At 39.3% G+C, this 18,108-nt stretch overlaps 1 protein-coding gene across 2 annotated transcripts; it reads left to right on the top strand.

The window, feature by feature from the left end:
• The first annotated feature begins 564 nt into the window (after positions 1–564).
• LOC135946302 (rho GTPase-activating protein 45-like) lies at positions 565–17,664 on the top strand. 2 transcript variants are annotated; one of them, XM_065494474.1, is made up of 16 exons: positions 565–753; positions 8,004–8,238; positions 8,562–8,705; positions 8,773–8,854; positions 9,801–10,149; positions 10,936–11,046; positions 11,102–11,314; positions 11,525–11,719; positions 11,920–12,085; positions 12,215–12,540; positions 13,046–13,234; positions 13,293–13,477; positions 13,939–14,351; positions 14,637–14,803; positions 15,270–15,579; positions 17,253–17,664. In XM_065494474.1, the coding sequence occupies exons 2-16, from the start codon at positions 8,004–8,006 to the stop codon at positions 17,504–17,506; spliced, it is 3,339 nt and encodes a 1,112-aa protein (XP_065350546.1). In that variant the 5' UTR covers positions 565–753; the 3' UTR covers positions 17,507–17,664. The 2 variants fall into 2 exon arrangements, with proteins under 2 accessions (XP_065350546.1, XP_065350547.1); XM_065494475.1 differs by having other exon boundaries at positions 566–753; positions 17,265–17,664.
• Positions 17,665–18,108: the final 444 nt, after the last annotated feature.

The raw sequence follows: 18,108 nt of genomic DNA, 5'->3' as shown, positions 1-18,108 counted from the left end.
GTTCAGGAATTTAATTATTTTACTAGATTTTGTAATTTCTCATATAAGTTTGTGTTGCATGTGAATGCCTTCCCTAGTATAGGTGCGAGTATTTTGATTTTAAAAAACATATTTTAGAATGGCAAGAAAGTGATGATTTTCATAATTATTAAATAAAAATATTTATCATTTTCAATTCTCAATTAATCGTAAAATAAAATCACATCATTCATTAAAAAGAAAACACCTCAAAAATATGAGTGAAAGGTCAGGAACAATATATATTTCACAAACAATATGCCATAGTTGTGTACAACAAGATTCAAAACTCGGTAAAATCTTGCAGCACCAAGCGCAAATACGCAGTTCCGCTCGATCAGCCCTGTTCCGGCCGTTCCCCACGCGTGTTCCCATTCCGAGCCTTCTCTCCGCTGGCACCGGCATTCAATCTCGAGTGGGAAGGAAGGTGCTCCACCTGGTTGCCGTCCGATTAAGCTGCGGCAGCCGCGAGTGGTGTAATTTTGGCGTGTGCGAGCGAGTCAGCAGCGTCGGACGGGAGATCGAGGCGGAAGCGCGCGCGCGTGCCAAAAGCAGCGGCGGTGAGTCGAGAGGCAGGCGCTCGCTGTTCGCTGTGTGTCGCTCAGTCAGTCTTGGCTTCGTCGCGTTCCCAACGAGCATTGTCGGCCAGCCGAAGGGCATGACCCTTGCCGACACCACCACCATGACCTGCCCCGCTGACCTCACGTGACCCACGACACCTGTTCTCCAAACAGGGTGAGCCACGAATTTTATTTCTTTAAAAAATGTTGCAATTATTTTTATGGAGTTGATTTTCAAATTTAAAATAGGCAGAGCTAGAAAATGGAAAATTTATACAAGGCTATATCTGATATCAATTTCGAAACGATCACTAAACCTAAGAAAATTATAAATTTAGCTTGGTTTTTGCTGACTATTCCTTTCAAATTTACTAAAGCCAAAGGTTTTTAGAGAGCAATAATGCAATTTGAATTGACATATTGACTTAAAAATTTTAACCCCAACAAGAGAAAAATATTAAACCAAAAATGAAATTTAAGATATATTTCCAAAAATTGTATTTGTTCTATAGAAGTAAAATTATTCCAGATTTCAAACCCCTCCATTAAAAAAACATCTAGGGACTGAATTTTGCTCTAATTTTTAATGGAAAAATAATTGGCCAAATAAATAATATTAAAAAACAAAAACTGAGAAAACGCGGGATTTTCAACCTCATCTAAGAGAATTTTGGTTCAAAACATTCAATTCAGTGATTTTGAATTTGAAGAACTTGTCTCTTAGGCCCCGGAATTCTACAATAATTAAATGTTTTCGCTAGTTTGTGGTCTGTTAGTAGTAAAATCCAATTTAATTATCCGCTCGCATTGAATTGTTCAAGCTGAATCTTTTCTAAGCGGAGAGGAACAGGGTAAAATGTATAATTTCACTCTGTGCACAGCCGGTGGCGAGATTTGAATTTCCAAGTCCTCTCGCAGTCTCTCAGCGTGTGTAAACAAAACGAAAATAACTCGCGAGTGTGTCACATGATGGAAAATAAAAGGTCACTACTTCTTCTCGCCGCAGCCAGAAATATTTATGTACAATCGTGAAATCGCGCACACGCCTCTCATACATCTCCCTGCTTTTTGCTCGCCGCGCGCGTCTGCTTTTCCAGCAAAATTGAACAATGAAACAACGATCGGAAACGAGAGAAAGCGTGTAAAACAAAACTGAAACCAAGAATGAGAATGTTTTTATGAGAATTTCGTACATATTTATTTGCCGACACGAAAGTCTTGTGCGCGCGTTAATGAAAAAGACTCTCACGCGCTCGCCACGCGCCGTTCTTCATTTTTAATTGACCCAGTTCGCGTTCCAAACTCGGCTGATTGGCGTGCGAAAAATTTGGAGACGCCAGCCTGATTCGTCTCGATGCCGGCGCCGAATTAGTATACTAACCGATATTCGTGCTTCGAAAGTAGCTAACAATCGAATAACTCTGTTTCAATTAGACCGACACTTTTTTTTAGTTACATAGTCCATTTAAGACACATAAAATAAACCAGAAATCGATAATACATTGCCTGTGGTAGCAACAAATTCTTTATTAGACGATTTCACATACCTTATAAAAAATTATTTATCATTTAATTAGATCGTCCGAATTTTAATAAATGTAATTCTTGTAATTTTAAAGCAAAGGTTTGTAATAAATAAAATTAAATTCGTAATAATTTGGTAGTTTTTTTAACTAGCAGTTGTTACATATTTTTACAGGCTTTAAAAAAATCATAAGTATTTGGGTTTCTATTGAATAGTATCTCTGCCAACATGAATTTATTCCTCTTTTTTGTCCAATCTATGGCATTTGCTTGTTAATCATTTTACGCAAAACTTAGTCCACCCTCCTACTAACAGATTGTGGAATAAAAAAGGACAGCAATTCACAAAAGTTTAGATGTTTGCTCACATACATGACTTCATTCATTAATTTGCTTATCATTCAGAGTAGTTCACTAATTTCTGATCTGATTAAAAATCTCTTTGACTGCTTCAACTTAATATTTATCCATTACGTGTTGAACGGTGTGCAGTGTTGTAAATCTAATAGTAAAATTTGGGTTTTTTTTCCGAAGACTGGCACAATGTAAAACAATATGTAATCTAAATCTCGGGTTCCAAGAGTCGCTTTTATAAAAACTGCATACCGCTCGACTCATCTTCATGTCCCATGATTAAATAAAGAAGTTTAGGGGTGAAAAACACTAAATTCCGCTGCGCAAAGTGGGATGCAAACAGCAAAAATTTGTAAATTTTAACGATTTTAAGGGTGAAAAAAGAGGGCTGGCAAAAAGAAAAGTTAACACCCTTAGACTACTTCGGCTATCTAGGGCAAATCAAGATTGCACTAGAGATATGTGGATTTTGAAAATCTGACAATTCGAAGCTGAGATTTGGGTGTGCAAACATTGTTTTGGACCGTTTTTAAGACAGCTAAAAAATTCAAAAAATCGAAATTCAAATGCCCGTAAAACCAGCAAATTTGGGAAAGTCTGTAGTTTCTGAATGTAGTTTTTTTTCAAATGGTGCCTTGTTTATTCAGTTAAAGCATTTTCATCAAGATCCTCAGATCCCCTGCTAGAACTATAAGTACCTTCCCTGGACATAAAAATAAATGAACAGTGAAAATTTCAACTGTCCACTCCCAACTGAATGATTTTATTCTCCACCAGCTTTTAGTCTCCTAATTATGCTTAATTTTTGGGGTAGATGCTGAAACATAGATTTCTTTGCAATAATTAAATAAAGTATAAATAAACTAAACCATTAACTTAACAATTTTCTATTTTTGTTGAAAAATCCATCGTGTTGACCGAAAGTAGCATTAATAAAGATTCCAGACCACGTCATGAAGAGCAAAAAGAAGTTCATTAAAAGATAAAGCCAAGCTGGCAGTGAGTGAAATTCCACCGAGAAGCGAAAAACAGCGTGAATCAATCAGCTCGGCGGAGTAAATGATAATCTTATCAGCAGGTGCGGAGGTGCGGCCCTAGCTCTGCGGCTGGTGTCACCAAGAGCTCTGTAGTTTTTTTTATTTTCACTCTACGCGAGCTGTGTCTCATTAGAGACAATGCCGAGTCAAAGCAACTGGGTCGCAGTGGCACCGAATATGAAAACACAGTACCGCCTCCGGACCACCAGGCTGCACACAATCGCCGCCGACAGCATGTACACCCCATTTTCATTTGCTGCCCGAATTTCCTTTTCAACTTCCACATTTCCGGCGCTGCGATGAAAGAAAGCCAAGCCAGCTCTCTCTCTCTCTCTCTCGCTCCGTGTGTTTGTTCCATTTTCGTCTCTTTTTTCCCTTTTCACAGCGCTGAAATCACAATCATCCTTGCTCTCGGCAAACATTCGGACGCTTTTTATCACGCTTGCAGAAACGATAGGAGCATACATACGTTCAGGATTATGAAATTTCTAGACACCCGTGTCTCTCGAATTATTTTTTTATTTCATTCAGAATCCTGGTTATTTTATTTGTATAACTTTTTTATCGGTTCATCTCTTTCAACCCACTGATAGCGAACAACTCGCGAAAACCCCGTGTCCCAATATCATCGCGAATGAATAGCATGGACACACGGGCTTCATTGGAGAAATCCCTGTCCAGAAAAGGGCAAACTTGTTTTACTACCCCCACACCGGGGTCTTTTATTGAGATGCTAAGACATTCGTCCTGTGATATTGATTCACGCATGCTGTAAAGGTGCACACCTGCAAGTAGCGAGTCGGAGAGCTTTAGAAATCCTCCCAAATCCACATGGACTCGTTATTTCATAAATTAATGCAAGATAATTAAATAGGCGCAAATCAGCCCGCACTCAGCCCCCAAACATTGCTTAGATTCTTGCATTGCAAGTGCACGCAGATGATAAAAGCATGCGCTTGACAATATGAGCAAATGGCTTTGCTTTTCAGCTTTGCTGCAATTTTATTTGAAATTAAAAACCCTTATGTACCCATCTTCATTTGAAAAATCGATTAATGATTATTTTTCCTAGAGTAAAATGTTTCAGCACCGAGGACCCAGTTTTTTTATCTTCGAAGGTCTAATGCAACCTTCGGAACTTGTCATTGATACTATAAAGTGATCCTGTGTCACATTTTAAATGTTTTCTTCTTGAATCAGGAAGCGTGATGATACGTTAACATACAGCGGCTGTTCGATTCTGTAGCGTTCAAACTAGAGGCAAGAAATTAAGAGCAAAATATACATAACGTTCATTCTTCATAAAAACCTTGCTTTTCAAACACTAAAATTTATTTAAAAAATACAATTTTCATGAAATGCAAAGGAAACACAAATATCTTCCATAAAATCGTTATTCTCTTATTCGATGTAAAATCAAATTAAAAACTAGGACGCAGAGAGCAAGGTGGAGTTTAAAATAAAAATTATTTTAGCATCTTGCACTAGTGTTTCATTAACCTCAATCTATCATGATGTAAAGATACAAGTTATTTTACACAGGCATTTCAACAAAAACGTCTATATTGTCACATCCTTTTCAAATTCTGGCTTTTTCAGCAATTATTGTGATTTCAGAGCCGTAGAGATATTAATTTAACAAAAACTAATTCTTGATCCAATTTCAATATATTTTTAATTGCTGGATTGTTATAATCGTTATTGAAATAAGAAATTCAGCCTTTATAAACATGTGCATGTCAAGAAATAATTTCTGATGAAATCCAATTCCCGGAGCCTTTTAAAAGTTGATTTCGGGTGTACTCCAGACTGGACTTTTTGTGCGGTCGGGAGGCGAGCGGCGAGGAGCGCTCCGTCGGTGGGTCGGTCGGACGGACGGGCGGGTGTGTGTCGCATGCACGGATTGGAACCTAAAAATAGACGCCGCACACGGAATCTCTGACTGAACGTGCGCGTTTGCGTAAAAAATTCGGTCTCGCCGCGAGAGCAGCGGAACTCTCGTGAGCAATCACGAATCCGTGTCGCGAGAAAAGGGTTAATTTGGTTTCCGGCTCGTAAAAAGTCGGGACGTAGTTCTCTTGATTATTTTTAATTCATCCAAATAAATTTTATTTTTAAAACGATCGAATGAGTTAACTTGATCTTTTTGAAAGTGAGGCTAAAGTCTGAATGAATTTGAATATTATTGTTTGTGTTTAAAATATTGATGATAATCTTATTATAAAATATGAAAATTTTTCTCTGCAAAACAAAAATCAGGTATAAGTTTTTCTGCGCTAATCATACAAATTTTTAATTCTTGCTCGAAATTTCGTGGAGTATCCCCAGTCAAATATACCCACTTAAGATCAATTCTGTGAATTGAATTTCAGTATTCATCCCTCAAATTCATTCTGTTCACAGGAACTCATGAATTTAATATTTCACTACAGAAGTAACGGTTTTTGCACTATAATGTTAGAAAAAAAGTAACACTATCGTGTTCAGGTGTTTATGAATTTGTTACCAATTTAAATGCGATATATTTATCCTCGAAGTTCAAACTTAGCCGCACCAGAAAGATCGTGTGCCACTTTTCTTTTTTTCCATTTGCAGCTTCATTCAAAATTTGTTCCTGCAAAAAAAAAACGTTGACGGCTGTAGGTAAAAAATTGTATTTCGCAGCGCATAACTTTTAATTTTTCTGTCCTAATTAAGTTCTCATTTAAAGCTAATATTTATTTACAAAAATTGATAACTTTTTCAATTTTAAAATTAATAATCGTACATGTTGTCAGTTGTCATTTACAAAGCTACAAGGGAACTTTATCGAATAAAACCCCTTTTAAAATAATTTTCTTTAACTTAAAAAACGAAAAAATAAAAATATATTTAATGTAGATCCCAATTATAATTAGAAACCTGATTTGCTTCGGACCGTTTCATAAAAACGTCTAAATTTATAACAAACTAATGTTAAAAAAACAATTCATTTGATCAAAATAATTTCTAACAATAAATAGCGTACCAAAATATTAGATATAATATAAATTTCTTTATCCACACGAGAGACGAGAATTACGAAAACCGCAGTTCGTCATCGCAATCCTTCTTTCGGACTGTCCCGATGCAAAACAGTCACCTTGAGTGTGTCGCAAAAGGAAGTGAATTGCAATTTGCAAACAGCGGTGACGAGTGGTGTTGATCAATCATGTTGTGTGTCGGTGTGGACAATCGAACACGAAGAAATAACTCAAGCCAGGCAGCTAGAGCTGAGAAACGCACGCACGCGGTGCAAAAGGAGTATATACGTAAAGTAGGCGTGCGAAAAGCAACCGTAATTTGCCTCGGCGCGGCAAGCAGCAGGAGCCGCGGGGCCGGAAGTCTCGAGAGCCCAACAAGGGAAGCCAGCCTCTCTTTGTCTGCATAACGAACCAAAAAACCGAGCCAGCACGAGAGAGCACGCGCCACCGCCTTAAAGAGCCACTTTGCACCGACTCCCGCTTTGCAAACCAATTAATTCGCCGGTCAATCTATTTTCGGCCGGTTTGTCGACCGAAAGGTCGAAAACGATTTTGCCAGATGGCGCCAGTGGCAAAACCTATTATTTTTATTTCGAACGGATTAATTAATTGGGCTCATTTTAACCAACAACTCAATGCTTGTTGTTTTCTGCGACCGCTTAGTCATTGTTACATGGCTTTCACAGAAACATAAAATTACTGAGTCATGAGTTTTAAATAAAAAGCCGTTAAGTAGGACAAATGATAATTTCCCCCTCATTTTTAGATAAAACTGATTAAACTAGCCAAATTGAAAAAGTACACACACTGTACAGATCTACTAAGGTTAAGCGACTCGATGCGAACAATTTAAAAGAAAGCATATAATTTTTTCGTAGGCTAACGTACATATTTAAAGTGGCTGCTTTTTTCCTGAATAAAATAAAAGACCATTATATATACCGATATATACTCAGAGCTATCTGCGGACGATTCTGAATCACCTGCAAAAACCCTTAAAGTATTAAAATAAAGCCTTAATTTTTCATTTCTTTCCAAGAAATATAATCAGCATCTTTTTTTTGGTCAATTAATGAGCAATCCTGGATTTCTAGAGTAAAAACGTTCACAAGTAAAAGGAAGCCATAGAATTCAGTTTTTAAAACTACAGACTGATCAAGCAAAAAGCTTTCAAACAGATTACCGATTAATATGTAAAATTACAGGATTTGACGCAGGGTTTAAATTGATTTCAATCAATAATTTGTTTCAAGCAAATAGAAATTAACTGCAAGCCTAGTACGATATAAATAGGACCAAAATATAATTTGATTTTGTAAAAGGGATATTTTCATCTTAAATACATAAAACCAACTTCAAAGTCGCAGTTTTCGGGCATTAAAACCAAAAAAACTACCTCGTAAATTGCATCTGAAGAGAATAATTATACTTCGCATCTCCTAATATTGATTTTAAAATTGATGTCATGGCAGCTCTTCTAATAACTCAAAATTTTAATGTGTTTATAGATGACGGAGGCGGCGAGTCGGGGCACGGCGGCGGGTCTGCAGCGGTTGTCGTCGTCATCAGGCGTGTCGGGTATGTCGTCGGTGCGGTCCATGTCGGTGGCCAGCATCAGCTCCGAGGGCAGCTCCGAGAGCCATGGCGTCGAGCAGGAGGAGATCTCGGCGCTGACGCACGACGTGCGTGCCTTCAAGGAGGCCCTTGCGCTCCTCAAAACCGTCTTTCACCACTCCGACAGAGGTGCGTTTAACAAATGAACTTCTGTTTCACAAATTTATTTCTAACTTGATATGCCTCGCTGGAATTTGTGCTCGTAAAAGAAAAAATTTTTGCAGTCAAAATTATCTACAGAAATTTGATTAAGTTTTAAAATTTAAAAATTACAATATTTTCTGAATTTGAGTATTATTGAAATGTTAAAGATTGAAAGAATAGAAATCTATAGCTGGGAAAATATAACCTACTTCCATGTAATTGCCAAAATATAAATTAAACGTTTTTATTCATTTTAATTCAATTTGTTTCTGGAAACCTAATAATAATCGCATTTTTTGTTGTTTCAGACCTGCAGGACAACGTGCGGACCATGGCCCACGACAGGCTGGGCGAGGTGTTGCGCATCCTGAGGGTGGTGCTCGAAAAGCACCACTCGTTGCAGAACACGGAGCTGCTGATGGCGGCCGGCGCCCTCATCCAGCAAGTCAAAGGTCAGCTTCCTCCATCTCCACCCGCTCCGCGTGTTCATTTCGTAATTATCTCTTTTCTTTTATATAGGCCACGACTACGAGGACGACAAGGCGAGCACAAAGGACTTCTTTGACGCCATCGACAAACTCGCCCTTGCTTTCAGCAGCAGGTGAATTAATTTTTCGTGACGGCAGTATCAAAAAGGAAATTGTGACATGTTGCAATTAATTTGAGAAATAGGGGATGCATTCGTGACCTGAGAATGAACTAGTTTAAAGATTTATAATATGTATAAACAGATTGTGGGCGCTTCCCGCCACTACTGGTAGAAACATCAAATGTTGGGATAATGCTCGTAATTGCAATAGGTAGAAGTGCAAAGGTGAAAAACTAGGGTAAAGGGCCTCCGTAACCCTTTAGCTGGTAAGGGAAGGTTGATACGAGTCTAACGTAGGGTAGTTTTGGCAATTCGAATGGTTAGAACCCGAGATTTGGAGTAGGCAGTATTTGCGAAATAGGAAAATGTCGAAAAATTCGTGTTTTTTGAGTCAACTAGTGAGAAAAACAGTCTGATATTTTCACACATATCACAAGAAAACTTAAAATCATAGTTTCAAAACTCCAAAATCTTGAGCTCATTTTCAAAATTTTAATAAGAAAACAAAATTAACATAAGTGACCTTTGATCTTGACCCATGACATATAATTTGGTGTTGTCCGATCGGGCTCTGCGAGAGGAATCCAAAACACACATTGTTTTTAAATTTCATCACGGGGAGACGAGTTTTTCAAAATGGTCATACAAAACCTGTAAATATTGAACATTTTTAAAGGAATAGTTTCTGGTGTGAATTTAATTTAATTTGCTTGATCTCATTCCAATTTTGTCCTCAGACCTTTGACATTTCGTCTACACAAAACTTAATTGTTTGAATTGAACGATAATAAAATGACAATTAGATTTTAGAGACTTGAAATCATCGAAGCATGATAGGCTCAACATTCCATTGATTTCTTAGTAAAATATTTTTTTAGTTTTTACATGACAAATAACTTATCCTTTTAATTTTGTAATATTTTCCCGATTAATATTAATGATTCACCTCATTTCTCAGGGTGTCCGAGTACCTGATGGGCGACCTAGATGCAGCGAACGTGCCCTTCACGAGCGGCGGCGCCGTCACCGGGAAGACCAAGTCCTACGAGACGCTGACGGGCAGGGCAGCGTCGGTGCGCGGCCGCTCGGCCGGCGCCGACGAGGCGGCCACCGCGGCCACCGAGCACGAGTCAGAGCTGCTGCGGGCCGAGCACTCGGTTGAGGCGTTGCTGCGCAGAGCCAAACTGTGCGCCAAGTACCTCAAGGACGTGCTCGCCTACGTCGAGAAGCGCACGCACCTCGAGCTCGAGTATGCCAAGAACCTGTCCAAACTGGCACTCACCGTCAAGCCACTCATCTGCGAGGAGGTTTGTGCCTCCAAATTATTACATTTTGCAAATTCAAAAACTTGATGCCAAATCTTCTAAAAAGAGTTTTTTTAACACTCCAGTAAATCGTTGGATATTAAAAAAAAACTTGTGAGTGGTTCATATTGAAGACAGTTAAAAAAATGACAAGGTAGACTAAATATATGACATATTTTAATTATGGGCCTCAAAACAACAATAGTTTTTCATAACGCTTGCGCCACTTTAAATAATTTCTTAACTTCTCTAAATGTGATTTAACAATTAGTACATATATAGGAGGGGGACGGATAAAATGGTACTATTGGCTTCAAAAGTTAAAATTAAAGCTGCGTTGAAATATTTATATTTTAGTATGGGCAATGAGGGAAATTTAATTAAAACATTCTTCCAAAAAATTGAAAGCCCCATTAAAGTAGTTTTTCCCGGTAATTAAGTAATATATAATTTCCACATTTAAAAATAATAAAATAAAAGATTGTGGTGGGTAAAAAATATATTTTTATCAATAAAATTTTTCGGCACATTTAGAACATCATGGAAACGTTGTCTCTGCCGGCTCCACTAACCTTAAATCCATAGCTATGTTGCAAGTTTCCCACCACCTGCGCAGCATTGCTGTTCGGCGGCACAGCATGCTTCACAGCCTCAGGCTGAAATTTTCAATATTATGGAGCATAAATTAAATTTAAACTCATGCATTTCTGGAATAAATTTTCGTTCAATATCTACTGCTTCTTATTTTATTTTAATTTCCAAAGTTGGTTAATTTAAATTCACACACAGAGCCACTTGCCGCTGCAAGGCGTCTTCTGTCACGCTTTGGACAACGATTCGGACAACTGCAACGCGTTCCTGGACACCGGTTCGCTGATTCTGGGTGCCAAGTTCATGGAGGTACGTCTGCAGCGTTGCACATCAACGGTTGATTTCATGCGTTGGGTTTTTGCAGCCGATGCGGGCGCGTCGCTCGGAGCACGAGCGGCGGCGCAAGCAGCTCAAGGAGCAGTGGCAGCGTGAACTGCGTCGCATGCAAGAGGCGGATGGCGCGAAACGCAAGGCCTATGCCATCTTCGCGCAGCGCCAGCAGGCGGCCAGGGCGGCCGTCGAGCTCGACGCCAGGCCTGAGAGGCGTCGCAAGGTCGACGACGACGCTATTCAAAAGGTAGGATTTTTCAGTGATTAATCAGGAGAAAAATACATTATTAAAATTAAATGACGCTGTGAAACATGGAAATTCCCATTTTTACCAATCATTTTTTCATTTTAATGAAAAATACTCTTCCTACGATCAGATTTTATTTCATTGCAAATAGTTATTTCTGCGAATTAGAAGTTTTACGGGAAGCAATTTGAAGTCGAATTTGGTTTCTAGGCTTTTGAGGCGGAGAGCACCTACAAAAAGGCGAGCTTAGACGTGGAGACGCAAGCCCGCCACCTGCACAAAGTCAAAGCTGAAGTGCTGCATAGTCTGCAGGCGCTTTTGCTGCAGTACGACCAGACCATCAAGGCTGCCACTATGAACTTTTTCCAACTGCAACACAACCAAAGCTCCATCACACCCATCCAGGTAGGGGAAATTAAAACGTACTTTATTAATTCTGAATTACGAAACTTCATGAAATGACATACATTGCATATATCATTTTTTTTCGAGTCTTTGCTATTATCATCTTAAAATTTTACTAATATAACATTTATATTTACAATTTATAATAAAAAGTCCCTCGATTTTAGTTTAAAGGTGAAGATTTTTTTTGCTTTCTTTAGTTCCAAAGATTGTACGAAAGCAGCAACCAATATGAGCCAGGTCAGCAATACCACGAGTTTGTGAAACGATTCTGTGCGCTGGCCAGCCAGAAGCACGCGCTGCAGAGCTCGGCCAGCCTTTCCAACGTAATGGACGCGGCTGCTGATCCAGACATTTTCGTACAAGGTTTGTAATTACACGAAATATATTTTCTTTCTCTTTCAAAGGTTTCTCAAACCTAAAAACTGCATAGAAGTCTTTCTAATAAAAATAACGCCTGCTCATATAAATCATGTATAGCAACCTCACTTTCAGGGCCAGGTCGGGGGCCGTTCCTAGTGCGGCACGCGTGGCCCAGCCTGCGCGGCAAGCAAGCGGCTGGCAGCGACTCGGACAGCAGCCACAGCGGCGGCAAGAGCCGCGAGCCGTCACCGGTGCTCAACTCGCCAACAATGCCGCACTCGTCGGGCGACGAGCTGGACGGCAGGAACGCCGCCGAGCCGGCTGCCGACACTCTGCTGAACGACATGTCCGCGGCCGCCCTCACACACAAGTTCCGTGCTGCCGACGCCAGCAGGGGCGAGCTGCGGTGTCCTGAGTGCGACTGTGTCGTCTACCCCAGCGCTCTGCAGTGCGTCAAGGTAAGCTCCACGCGTTGACTTACTTCTGCTAATTTTCGTTTTTGAGTTTATGTCGATAAAATTTAATTAAAAGATATTTTTTATTTAAAAGACAAAAAATTGCTGCAGCAGTTCAAATCCTGCTGTCCTTTTCTTCCAAAAAATCATATTTTTCGATTTACGACATTTCACTTGTTTAGGAAACGGCATAGCACCCAATAAAAAATTATTTTAGGCGCTGCATACCCTCTGTATTGCAAGAAGGAGACAATACAAATAGAAAAAAATTATCTTGGTCTAGAACTAAATAAATGCTCATATAATACTAATTTGAAAAATAAAATAAACTTCAGTATTCGTGTATTTCATGTGTTTTTTACTTTAAATCTTTTTTTATATATTTTAGAATTTCTTCTATTCGATTTCATGGAATGAACCAGCACAACGTGTAAACCAAACATTCAATTTCTTTAAGTTATTTTTAAAGTTCTATTCACCTAGATTTTAAAAATCTTTGTTGTTGCAGTGTGGCATCGGTTGCCACAAAGAATGTCTGAGCAAACTGTCGGCTCACTGTCTGCCGGCCAGGTTGGCCCTGAGCAAAGGCATCTTCGGCAAGGATTTGAGCCAGCATCTGCAGGAGACGGGCTGTGCCGTGCCGCTAGTCATCACAAAATGCGTCGAGGAAATCGAAAGGTCAGCCCTGACCATCAAGGTACACCAAATCCCACCTCATATTAGCAGCACCTGACCTCAGGTTGGATCTGTTTCAGGGTATTTACCGTATCTCCGGCGTAAAGTCGAAAGTGGAGAAGCTCGTCGAGGAGTTTGAGAGCGTGCTCGACTTGGTTGACCTGTCACGCGCCAACTGCCACGTGGTGGCGAGCGTGCTTAAGCTCTACCTGCGCCAGCTGCCTGTCCCCTTGCTCACCTTTGAACTCTATCCTAGTTTCCTCAAGTAGGTGGAAAGAAATACTAATTAATCCCTTTCAAAAACTTATTAACAATCTCTGTGCAGACTAACAAAACTTCAAAGATTTTTTTATTATTTTAATAAGCCAAAAAATTAAAACAAATTAAGTTTATGATTGTATTAAAACACTGGTAAAATATTATTTCTAGACATTTCATAAATATACGTAAATAACATTGAACATTTTATTTGTGTCTAAAGATGTTTAGAAGGATTTAAAACATGTTATGAATGATTTTTGGCTCTAAAAAGGGTTTGATTCAATTTTTTGTAGCTCTCAAAAGTTAAATAAGTGAATCAGATGGATAGAAAAGGATAAAGGGCCTAAATTTTTATCAAGAAAATAAAATGATTTTAAAATTGCTACATAAATTCTTAACAAAAAATAAAACTTTATCGCTATTCTTCGAGTTCTTGCCAGTGGAAATCTACCTTTGTGTCTTCAGGTTAGCCCGCGAGTGGTCGCCAGGAGCCGAGGGCGGCGTATCCGAGCTGGACGCCCTGGTACACCGGCTGCCGGCCGACAACCTGGCGTGTCTGCGCTTCCTGATGCGCCACCTGAGCCACGTGGCCGCTCACGCGCAGGACAACCAGATGCCGGCGGCCAACCTGGGCATCGTGTTTGGACCGACCCTGCTGCGCACCCCCGGCGGCCACGCCTCACTCGGCTGTTTGGCCGACACGGTGCACCAGACGCGCGCCGTCGAGCTGCTGGTGGCCCACGCCGGCGTCCTCTTCGGCGCCGCACACGACGCCTCCGAATGCCCCAGCACCCTAGCCCCGGACATGCCCACCCTCCTGCCAGGATTCATCCCTGAAAGACCCGGAGAAGGACCACCTGAACACCACTCGGCCCGAGGTGAACGTCTTTCTTTTTTGTCACTCCCTTGATAAATTTTAGTTTCATTTTAAAATACAAATATATTTTGAGCACTGCATGTAACTTTATAAACAGTTATTACGATCATGCATAATCATGACTTTAAATAGTTCCACTGCACCCCTAATCTTGCACTGATCTAATTTCTCGATACTGTGCACATTTGGATTCAATTGGCAAATCTGTAAGTCTGTCAAAAATCTGCTAAATTTATTTGAAATCAAAATTTCCTCCTCAATCCTAATTGAATGCTTTCATTTCCAGACGACATCATTTTCGGTTTTGGTTCCGATGATGAAATTGCGGACGTATTCCTACCCGACTTCTCAGACCTGGACCCAAACTCTCCGGTGCTGAGGCGCAACCTGAAGCACTCGGCCTCTGCCAAAATTATTAAGTGCTCCTTGAGAGATTACAAAGGATTGGAAGGCGTAAGTAAAGACTAAAAAGCAACAGTTTTTTAAGTTCTCATAAAATATATCAAACACGAAACAATAATTTTCTTTGTCACCACACAATTATAAGATCACTTTGTGAATTTTGCAAGTTTAAATAAATTTCATTTCTGATTTCTAACTCCAGAGAGTTTCAAGCTTTTTTACATTTTTTTTTTTTTTGTAAATTCAAACCTATAAATTACATTTTTTAAACACCTTTCCTCTTTCAAGCTCGTCGGTTTAAGTGGATGAACAATAATTTGTAGCTCTACGAATCGTCTATATTTATCAATCATTAAAATTTGTATTGCCGTAGAAAAACAATACAGTCACTTTAAAAACTGTTGTTTTCTCAAGATTTTTCTCAAATTTTCTAAAAAAAATCCTGTTTATTCAATCTTGTCATTGATTTTTTATAACAATTTATAATAAACTCGGATTTTGTTGTTTGTATCCGCAGGCGACTGCCGAGAGCAAAACAAACGCAAGTTTGGACGTGGCCGAGCCGTCGGCGCACCTGAACCTACGCAAAAGCAAAAGCGCCTCGGACCACCAGTCCAAGGGTGGACGCGTCCTGCGCAAGGAGAGTTTGGCCGGCGACTCGGACGTCGAGTCGTCGTCGCACCTGGGCAGCTCGCTCGAGAGCTCTAGTCTGCGCGACGAAATGGAGCGACGCCACCTGCAGCACCTACACCACGTGACCGCCTCCTCCTCGGTCGAGGACAGCGAGACCGAGGAATCAACCAAGACGCCGCTCAAGGCCTCCAAAGGTATCGAGGCATATCTTTGAAGTTTGCAATCATGAAAATTTATACTTACCAATTAAAACGCTGACTAAGTACCAAAAATGATAGTTGTAAAGGACTGGAAAAATTAGATTTATGTGTTTTGGAAAATATTCATTGGATTTGAAATAAAACCATGCATGTTTGTTACATATATATTTTGTAAAAAAATATTAATGTAGCCTGTTTGTTTCGTATACTCTCTTTTTCTCTATTTTTGTTTTAAAAAGCTCTTGAACTATTCATATCCAGCCTGTTCATCTAACATTACAGTGTGAAAAATGAATAGTTTAAGACGATCCATCCAAGGTTTTTTTTTTAAATTACGAGATTTGATTAAATGGTGTTAGCAAAAACTAGGGTCAGGACTTTAGGACGGTTGAAGACTTTATGTGAGTTTAATTAACTTTTAGACACAAAATGCGCATGAATCACGCATTGTTATTACTTTTTGAGCCACACTGAATAATTTTAAATCTTCAAAATCATCTTAAACTATACAAAAAGTGATTCATGGACAGTCGTACTTATGTCAGAACCCCGTCTTATATTCCCAACCCTATGAATGACATTGAATTGATTTAACTTTATTTTTATAAGAAAAGTTGATTTGATATTTTTCAAAGATTTGTAATACATAAAATATATTATTGCAAATCAATTAGCAAGCATGCTATGAAATAATCGTATTTTTGTGTGAATTTGCTATAAATAAACCTTTTTTGCCAGCTAAAGACTTGACAATTTTAAGTATTTTTTATTTTTACCTGATATTTTTTTAATATTTAGTCTAACATACTTTACCATTGTAGCAAATTTTACTTTCTGAATGGTTCCGATAGTCGATTTTTATACACTTAATTTTTTATATTAAGCCTGGATTTTTCAGGTCAAATTTATTCCTCACCATTGACCTTGTCTTTCTGTAGCCCTAGCTAATGAGAGCTGTTTACACGCCCGAGAGTAAAATTCAAGTGCACTAGTTTTATTTCTTCTATTAAATATAATGTTCCTCCAGCCGCTTATATTTAAGATATTTAAATGTAGCTTTCATTCTCAAAAGTACATGGCGCAATCAAATTGAATTAACTTGATTGCGTTTAGAACTACTGCTTTCGAGATCAGGAAATTATAGAAAGGTTTTACTCCTCTGGCAAAAATGATTTAATACAGCTCTCGTGAAACCCCTGATCATCATTAGTTTAATTTTACCTGCATTTTTGTAACAATTAATAAATTTTCCCTCCGCAAAACTGCACCATATTTAAAGGTCTCAGGCACGCAATTTTGAGGTGACAACTAACTGGACCGGTTTACAATTAGCTGAAATTTAGCCCGGCGGTGGCTGGGCATTTTCGCCAGCGGTTGACGGCTGAAAAAAAAGATAAAAGTGAAGTTTGATAGAGCTTAAGGGCACTAGGGTTCGGAGACCAATTTTGTTCCCCAGAGTAATTTAACCTTTTTACGACTTTTCGGCCGACTTCTGGCGTGGCTGGCGTAGCTGGAGCAGATTATCCAAATTCACGGTGACTGCTGGCGGCTGACCACACAACCCAAAATTAGCTGACTGAGACCTCTAATCATTTGTGATGTTTTTTACTGAACTAAAAAATATTTTTTTACAAATTAGAAATTTAAAAATCGAATTGGAACTAAAGTCGCATTTTCAGAGGGTCGCGTGAAGGCATCGTCCTTGTCGAGCGGCAGTCTGATTCACTCGACCAAGCACCACATCAGCGTGGTCACCAGTCACTTCGTGCACCGCAAGGCGTCCAAGGCGTCGGCCGTGATCGTCGGCCCGCCTCTGATGGCGATGCCAAAGAAGGCCGAGAAGGTGCTCGGCGAGACGATCGTGCACAAGATCACGATGCTGGACGACACCGACCAGGCCAAGCACGACCAGGCCAAATAATCTCGCAACATTCTACGTAGAACGAAAGGCTTCTCGAATCCGGATTAAGAACAAATTATATATACGCTCGCAAACTGTAACATGTTATATATATTGTCCCTTTGTGAAAATGTGTGTTTACTGTAAATGTACGGCAAATATGATTTTTATTTGAAGGATCAATCGCATTTTTATTCAGCGGTCGTGTGTGGAAGAAAAGTTTTTTGTCTTTTTATTTCCAATAATTTTATTGTATTTGAGTTTTCAACATGGAAAAGTACAAATATTGCATAATACAACCAATTTCCTATGTTTTTCATGTCATATCTTCTTCTTCTTTTCATTTCAATATTATCGCTTGGGAGGGAACAACAATTCTTATTAAATATTAATCTTTGACTGCTCCCTTGTTCGATTCCGCTTCTAGTATGTGGCTGTGTGAATGTAGATTCATTTTTTCTCTCTGCTTGTCAACTTTTTCCATCCCCAGAACGTGTGTTTGAGACAATAGGTGAGGTACATTGAAAATGAATGCAAATTTATTATAACAGGTCATCACAGTTACTGCTGTTGTTGTTAGTCGTGTGGTTTCTTTCTTTCCAACTTAATTCCTTGCTCTCACT

The sequence above is a fragment of the Cloeon dipterum genome, chromosome X (assembly GCF_949628265.1).
Source record: "Cloeon dipterum chromosome X, ieCloDipt1.1, whole genome shotgun sequence".
In the NCBI taxonomy this organism is placed as follows: domain Eukaryota; kingdom Metazoa; phylum Arthropoda; class Insecta; order Ephemeroptera; family Baetidae; genus Cloeon; species Cloeon dipterum.
Note: the sequence above shows the minus strand (reverse complement) of the source record. Positions and strands in the feature narration are given on the sequence as shown.

Excerpts from the sequence above, each read along its gene's own strand:
- LOC135946302 (XM_065494474.1), top strand. The coding sequence starts at position 8,004 with ATGACGGAGGCGGCGAGTCGGGGCACGGCGGCGGGTCTGCAGCGGTTG. Across the intron at positions 8,239-8,561 it reads CTTTCACCACTCCGACAGAG|ACCTGCAGGACAACGTGCGG; the intron begins GTGCGTTTAACA and ends TTGTTGTTTCAG. Across the intron at positions 13,235-13,292 it reads GGTCAGCCCTGACCATCAAG|GGTATTTACCGTATCTCCGG; the intron begins GTACACCAAATC and ends GATCTGTTTCAG.